Genomic DNA, 7,861 nt, shown 5'->3' with positions numbered 1-7,861 from the left:
CCTGTAAAATGAGAAAGTCGTGAAGTGTAATGATAATTATATTTTTATAAACATTGTGATATTTTCGTCTCCTCTTCTAAATTTTCAATTAAAAACTGTTTTCCGAACACGAATAAATCACCACCAACATCATATCAGAAATATGCTGCAGCAGCGTAACAACTTGTTTGGTGCCCCTAGCACCACCACCACCGCCGCTACTATTTTGGTAATTGCTTTGTTTTCATTTAATCTAATCGATGCCGGAGTTCCACGTTCCAGTTATGAGGCCCTAATGAAACAAGAATCTCAAGAGTTGGGCCTCTACAATCACACCGACAAAGTTCGCATTCTGACCAATGTCAATTTTAAGGATGAAGTCCTTAATCGCAACCATTCCATTTTGGTCGAATTCTATAACAGTTATTGTGGCCATTGCCGTAAATTTGCCCCCACATACAAGAAATTGGCAGCCGAACTCTATGATTGGCGTGATATTATACCAGTAGCGGCCATTGATTGTGCTGCGGATGAGAATAACGGCATTTGTCGTGAATATGAAGTAATGGCCTATCCAACATTGAGATATTTCGGTCCCGGCTATACACCATCGGATAGTAATTATGGCAGTCGGATAATGACCCAAGACAAGGAGCAGATACGTAGCATTTTAGCTGAATTTGTGGCAGCCGAAAACAAAACGAGCAACATGAGTTCCTGGCCTGACTTCAAACCTCTAGAGGCTTCACATACATCTTCCACGCCGGCTCTGTTTGAAGGTTTGGATAGTTTAAAGAAATATGTGGTGGTGGTCTACGAACGAGAGAACTCGACAATTGGTATTGAAACCATACTACATTTCGTCAGATATCCAAATATTGTGGTCAAACGCACCTCCAACTCTGAATTAGCTGCCAAATATCAACTGGATGGCACTCGTTATCGTATTGCCACCGTCAATCGGGATGGAACCATTGTACCATACAGCTCCTTGCATGAAACTTCCCTATCGTACAAGGAGACAATTGAAAGTTTCCTCAAATCACAACACATAACGGAAAAACCACCCAGTAAACATGAAAGCGATTCCACTTCCTCCTCCTCTTCGTCGCCGCATGCATTATCATCGGCCGAACATGAAGTTGCCAAAATTATCGAAGAAGTTAAACGTAACAAACATATGGTATATCAGGCTGATTTGGAAATGGCCGTACGGGGTATTCTCTACAATGAAATACCCAAATCGTCGAATATAAATGGTGAAAAAATGACTGCCCTGTTGCGTTTTTTGGGCGTCTTGGAAAAATATAATCCTCTCAGTAACTCGGGTAGAGCTTTGATAAAAGAATTAACATCGTACGCACGTAAACATAGTTCCGAGTTATCGGGTGGTGATTTTGAACAGGAATTACAACGACTGGAAAAACAATTGGGTAAAATATTTTCATCACATCGTTATGTCGGCTGTCAAGGTTCCCGAACGGGACTGCGAGGTTATACCTGTTCGCTGTGGCAATTATTCCATTATATGAGTGTTCAGGCGGCGACCGAAGATAAAAGTGATGATCCATTGGAAGTTTTACAGGCCATCCATGGTTATGTTAAGCATTTCTTTGGCTGTACCGAATGTTCGGAACATTTTCAGGTGAGTTTGAGATGTATGTTTGAATTTTTTATTTAATTATTTTTTGTATATTTTATAAGTTAGGCAGGATTTGGAAATGAGGCTTAGTTGCAATTTCTGCTCGATAATAGAGCAGTATGGTAGCTTATGTTGCATTTTATCGGAGCCTAGAGAGAATATATAATAAACCATCGAACATTCCTATATATAGAAGTTGGAAATCGATGAATTATATGAGAATGGTTTAGTGGGAGAACTTTCAGTGGTATTTTATAGACAATTTAATTTTAGATAGGTATTCATTTTAGGAATGTTTTTTTATAGAACATCAAATCATGAAATTGCATTTCCGAAGGAAAGACGAGTACTTATTTATTGAAGAAGACCTAATGGAGAAAAGTTAGGAACAAGTCTAGTTTAGGGTCCGATCACGTAGAAAGTTATCCGGAGGTCGAGAAATGTACTTTTTGTCATATCCTAAATGATGTGCGGATTTTCATTATCTTAAGGAGAACTTTCCTTGAAAAACATAAATATCTCATAGAAAAGTATATAGAAGTCGTGTATAGAGTTTTTTAACAAAAGATCAATCATAGTATCCTCGAGGATTCAACTGGGAACAGAAGATTTTGTTTTCCTAGAAAACTCCATGATAATATCGAGATGAGATGATTTACTTCCCGAAGGACCAGACACTTCTTTTGTAATAAAAGAGCACATCTATCCAAAAAATCGTTAAATATTTAGAGAATATTTTTAAACTCTACACTTTCATATGTTCTTCTTTTCTAGAAAAATGTGTCAGAAAAAATTTGAAGATGTTGTGACATCTTATCTGTCCCTTCTTCGTCGTCGTCGTCGTCGTCAAGATTAAAACATCTATTGAAATATTATCAACCAAACAAAAGCGAGTGCTCCACTTGAAGATAATAAAATGTATTGTTACTTTTGACATCTTCTCCTTCTTTATTATCATCGTTTTACATTTTTATTATTATTTTTTGCATATATACAGCAGAGCTCATGATAATTGCCGTGGCATTATAATTACAGTGAGCAAAAAAACATTCACTTAAACGAAAGTGATAATTTATTCAATTTTTCTATTTTCCAAAGTGTGATTTTTTTGCAATATTTGCTGTTTATGGCTAGACAGCCTAATTCTATCTCCGCTTGGTGTTGACCTTACCCCTCTGTGTACACATTTTACATTACTCTCTCCGTTAAGCTTGACCACCACCAGAGACCGAAACTGGTGCCGGTTGCGCTCACACATCTGAAAACAGATTTGAAAACATTTCTAAAACTGTCGTCACAGCTTTCACTTGCTTTGGCTTTGTATGTATGGAAAAAATGCTAGCTTTGTTGTTGATTCTATCTTTCTTTCGTTTGTTGTTATTGTTATTTTTCCTAATTCAATTATCGAACGAGCTAATGATTGTGAATGACCGACCGGTTGCTTAACCATATTATAGAGAAATGTATCTTAATTTAAATTCAATAAAATTGTTTGAAAAGATTTTTTTTTTTTCATTTATAGCTAAAAGATAGGAGCTTTTGATTCCGACGACGACGTGTTTATACCAGGAAGTTTAAAGACAATTATATGTTATAATAAAGTCTGTCTTGTACTCATTTTCTTTTTAGCGGCGTGGTGTGTTGAAACATTCTGACGAATGACAATTATTCGGTTGGATAAATATTTGTGTATATTGTAGTATGTTTGTATTGAAACATAAACCAGAATAACGTAATGTGCAAACACAAAAAACAAGTGGCACGTTTATTTTAGAAACAATGACTGGCAACAACAATTATTTATATAAAACAATGACAACAAATTAGTAAAATAGAACAGAAATTAGTAATTCGGTCAGGTCGATTCTTGGTTACCCTTCTCAACTCAAAATATTTAAATAACAGGAAGAATTTTCATAGAGGAACAGAACGTCTTCTCAAGAAAGTACAGAAAGTCGTATTTATAGAACAGAGCCGAAAATCTTCATCACAGAAGAGCAGAAGGCCTTCTTCGGAGAAGAGCAGAAGGTCTACTTTTTAGAAGAGCAGAAGGCCTTCTTCGGAGAAGAGCAGAAGGCCTTCTTTTTAGAAGAGCAGAAGGTCTTCTTTATAGAAGAGCAGAAGGTTTTCTTTATAGAAGAGCAGAAGGTCTTCTTTATAGAAGAGCAGAAGGTTTTCTTTATAGAATAGCAGAAGGTCTTCTTATAGAAGAGCAGAAGGTCTTCTTTATAGAAGAGCAGAAGGTCTTCTTTATAGAAGAGCAGAAGGTCTTCTTTATAGAAGAGCAGAAGGTTTTCTTTATAGAAGAGCAGAAGGTCTTCTTTATAGAAGAGCAGAAGGTTTTCTTTATAGAATAGCAGAAGGTCTTCTTATAGAAGAGCAAAAGGTCTTCTTTATAGAAGAGCAGAAGGTTTTCTTTATAGAGGAGCAGAAGGTCTTCTTATAGAAGAGCAGAAGGTCTTTTTCATATTCTTTTCGTAGAAGAACGCAAAGTCCTCTCCCAAAAGGCGAGTTTGTTTACTGATACTAGTCTTCTCGCGGAAGGACATAACTTATTCTCACAGAAGTGCAGAAGATTTTCTAAGCAGAAGCTCTTCTGATAGAACAACAGATGGTTCCATAGAATAGCAGAAGGTCTTCGATGCCCAAGAAATCATAAAACAGAAAGTCTTCCGTCGCCGCGTAATAGACGTATTCACATCGCAATTCAGAAAGTCTGCTCCTAAAAGACCAGCAGTTTCTATCAAAGAAGTTCAGCAGTTCTCATCAGACCAGAATGATAGAAGACAAGGACATTTTATTGAGGACCATAAGTCTTCTTAAAATATACCACACAATCCCAACATGTCTTTTCAAAAAATATCAGTATTTCTTCTCATAGAAGTCCAGTAAATCAGGATATAGAATAGCAGGAGATAAATGACCAGGAGGTCTTCTTATAAAAAACAAGGAGGCCTTCTTATAGAAGCTGTTCTCAAATGGAAGAGCGTACAGTATTTTCATAAAGGCCCAGATGATCCACTGATTGAAGAACAGAAGATCTTCCCTAAATACTTGAGCTTTTCTCATCAAAAATTAGGACTCAAAAGATCTCCTCGAATACCATTCGAGGAAGAATTCCATAAGAAAGGTCTTCTCATCATAGAGTAGGATCAAAATGTCCTCTCATAAAGAAGAAAAAGTCTTTTAATGGAGAAGCTGCAGGACCTCTCATAGAGGAACAAAAGGTTTTAGAATAGATGAGGATTTATTAATTGAATTACTAGGAGCTACTAATTAATTTAACCTTGAAAACTTAATTTAACCTTGAAATCTTTAATATTTTTTAGGAAATGGCAAAACGACGACACATCTTCAATAATCCAACCAAAGATGATGCTGTTCTATGGCTATGGGCTGCACACAACGAGGTAAATCAACATTTGGCCGGTGATGATACGGAGGATCCGAAATTCCCCAAAATACAATTCCCCACAGCATCCAGTTGTCCGCAGTGTCATAAATCAAAAGCATCCGCTGCTTCTTCTTCCTCGGCCACTGCCCATGATTGGGATAACGAACACGTTTTGAAATTTCTAAAAAATATACACAATCCCGAATTTGTTAGCCGTTACGGTGTTGAGGATCATGAACTACTAACACCCACACTCGACAAATTACGTCAGAAACGTATGATCGGCAATGTTTTTTCCGACATGGATATGGGCATGGGAATGCTGTTATATGGATTTTGTATTGTAATGTTGGTGGTGGCATTTAAATTATTTGCTGTTAAAAAGTCAGGTTATAGGAAAAAACCCTATGGCCATGATTTGTTGGGTAAAGTGTAACATGATGAAACACACCGTCTTCCCCCATTCAGCAACAATCCAATTCCAATCAATGATAATTAGAAAAAAAATGACAATGCGGTAATCGTCGTCTAACTAACGATTACTGCTATTCGATTTAGTTTAAGACAAACGAAGTTTTATTCAAACTCTCAGCATAATTCCAATTTTGTTTAACTTCTCTGCTCGTTTTTTCTCCTGTAAGCATTTCTGTATATATGACTTTTTAAACAAATTATTAATTATATGTATGTATAGGTATAGTATAAAGTTAACAATTATGTATGTGTGTTTCGCGTTATATATATATTTTTTTATCATCATTATTATCCATATCCTTAAATCTTCCTCAATCATGTTAAATGTTTTTTATACACATTATTTAAATGAAACGATCTACGATCTACATAGAGTAAGTTTCTAATGAATAGAGAACACGAACTGCATATATAAATAAATATAAATGAACACCTAATAAATCAAAAACATTTTACAAAATTGCCAAGACTAGTTTAACTTGTTTTTTATTTCTATTTTGTATTCTTTACTGCTTTTCCACAAACGAGGCAACACGCCCTCCCTTGGAGATAAATATGCACTTGTTAGCTTGATCACACACACACTCACTCGGTTTTCTGTAACAATTGTTGCAGTAGCTGTTGTTGTAGTTTGAAGAACAAGTATTTTCATGTGTTTTACAGATTGTCTGGTTATTGAAACTTTTGTTAGTTGTTGGGTATTATTTACATTGTTAGAAAGAATGTTCTACAATATGAGATAAATTGAGCTATATCTAAAAAAAAAAATATTTTTTTAATAAAAAAGGCAATAATTGCCTTTTTTTAGGCAATTATTATTTTGAGTCTTTGAAAAAATATTTGTTGACAAATTTCCCCTAACACATTCGGGATTTTGGGAGTTTTTTCTTTTAGAAGATCTTTTTTTTTTTTGCTGTTCTCATCGATGAAAAGAAGATATTTTCATAGAAGTCCGTTCTTATAAAAGACAAAGAGGCCTTATAGAAGATGTTCTCTGATGGAAGATCGGACAGTCTTTTCATAAAGACCCAGATGGTCTACTGATTGAAGAACAGAAGATCTTCCCTAAAGACCTTAAGCTTTTCTCATCGAAAATTATGACTCCAACGATCTCCTCAAATACTAGGTGGCCTTCTCATAGAATTTCATAGAAGACTAGGATGTTTTTTTCAAAGAAGACCAAGCATTTTTCCAATAGCAACAGGTCTTCTGATAGATGACCAAAAGAGGTCTACATTAAGATTTTCTCACCGAAAATTATGACTTCAACGATCTCCTCAAATACTAGGTGGCCTTCTCATAGATTTTATAGAAGACTAGAATGTTTTTTTCAAAGAAGACCAAGAATTTTTCCAATAGCAACAGGTCTTCTGATAGATGACCAAAAGAGGTCTACTCATAAACCAAAAGGTTTTTCCATAGAATCCGCAAAGTTTTTCCTATTCATAGAAGACAAAATACATTTTCAGAGAATTCTGATCAATTTGTTATCTATGAGACTAAGAAATATTCCCATAGAAGACCTCAAAAATGAAGACCTCATAGAAATCCGGGATTGTCTCCCCTTTGAAGAATAGAATTTCTTCCCATCGACCACCAGAATATCGTGCTAGGAGATCTTCCCATAGAAGATAATGAGAAATTCTCATAGAAAAAAATATAGACTCTAGTAGATCTATAATTGTTCTTAAAGAAGACGACGAGTTCTTTTCATAGAAGTTCAAAATGCCTTTTCACCAAAGGGGTTGAGATTTTCTCATCGAAAATTAGGAATGTTTCTTCTGAAAGACCAGGAGATCCTTTTATGGAGTCAAAAGGTCTTCGTAAAGATAAGGAGGTCTTCACATAGAAGAAAGGTAGGTCTATACAGAGTGAATTTCTTCTTATGCTTTTTTATAGAAAGCCAAGGACGACCATTGTGGGGTCTTTTCTAGAAGGCCAATGGGGTGGTTTTCTAGAAGACCAATGGGGTGGTTTTCTAGAAGACCAATGGGATCTTCTTATAGAATACTATATGGGTTCTCTTAAAGATTTTCAATGGGATTTTATTTTTGGGTATTATCATAGATGACAAGAAAGGTCATGAGGTCATTTAGTATAAGTTCAAGATGTCCTCTTATAGTAGATCCAGAGGTCTTTCCATAGAAGACCAAAAGTTATTTTATAAGGGTTCAAGAATTCGGGAGAGGTTTTCTCAAAGATGACCAGTTGGTCTCCTCATAGAAGACCATGAGATAATTTTACCGAAGACGATGAGTTCTCCTTATAGACGACAATAAGGTCTATCCTATAGTAGAACGTTTTCTTATCGGTCTGACCAGGGGGCCTTCTCGTAAAAGACCAGCATGTTTTTGCAAGAAAACAAAGAATTC

The 7,861-nt window shown here is 35.7% G+C and overlaps 1 protein-coding gene across 1 annotated transcript; it reads left to right on the top strand.

Annotated features, from left to right (window-relative positions):
• Positions 1 to 221: 221 nt before the first annotated feature.
• Positions 222 to 5,451, top strand: LOC133335503 (sulfhydryl oxidase 2). The gene is made up of 2 exons (XM_061543779.1): positions 222 to 1,624; positions 4,951 to 5,451. The coding sequence occupies exons 1-2, from the start codon at positions 275 to 277 to the stop codon at positions 5,449 to 5,451; spliced, it is 1,851 nt and encodes a 616-aa protein (XP_061399763.1). The 5' UTR covers positions 222 to 274.
• The last annotated feature ends 2,410 nt before the right edge of the window (positions 5,452 to 7,861 follow it).

Source organism: Musca vetustissima, unplaced genomic scaffold, assembly GCF_032173495.1.
Source record: "Musca vetustissima isolate MV318-11 ecotype Yass unplaced genomic scaffold, APGP_CSIRO_Mvet_v1 utg9639, whole genome shotgun sequence".
Taxonomy (NCBI): domain Eukaryota; kingdom Metazoa; phylum Arthropoda; class Insecta; order Diptera; family Muscidae; genus Musca; species Musca vetustissima.
The sequence above is the reverse complement of the archived record's forward strand: the minus strand, read 5'-3'. Positions and strand labels throughout refer to the sequence as shown.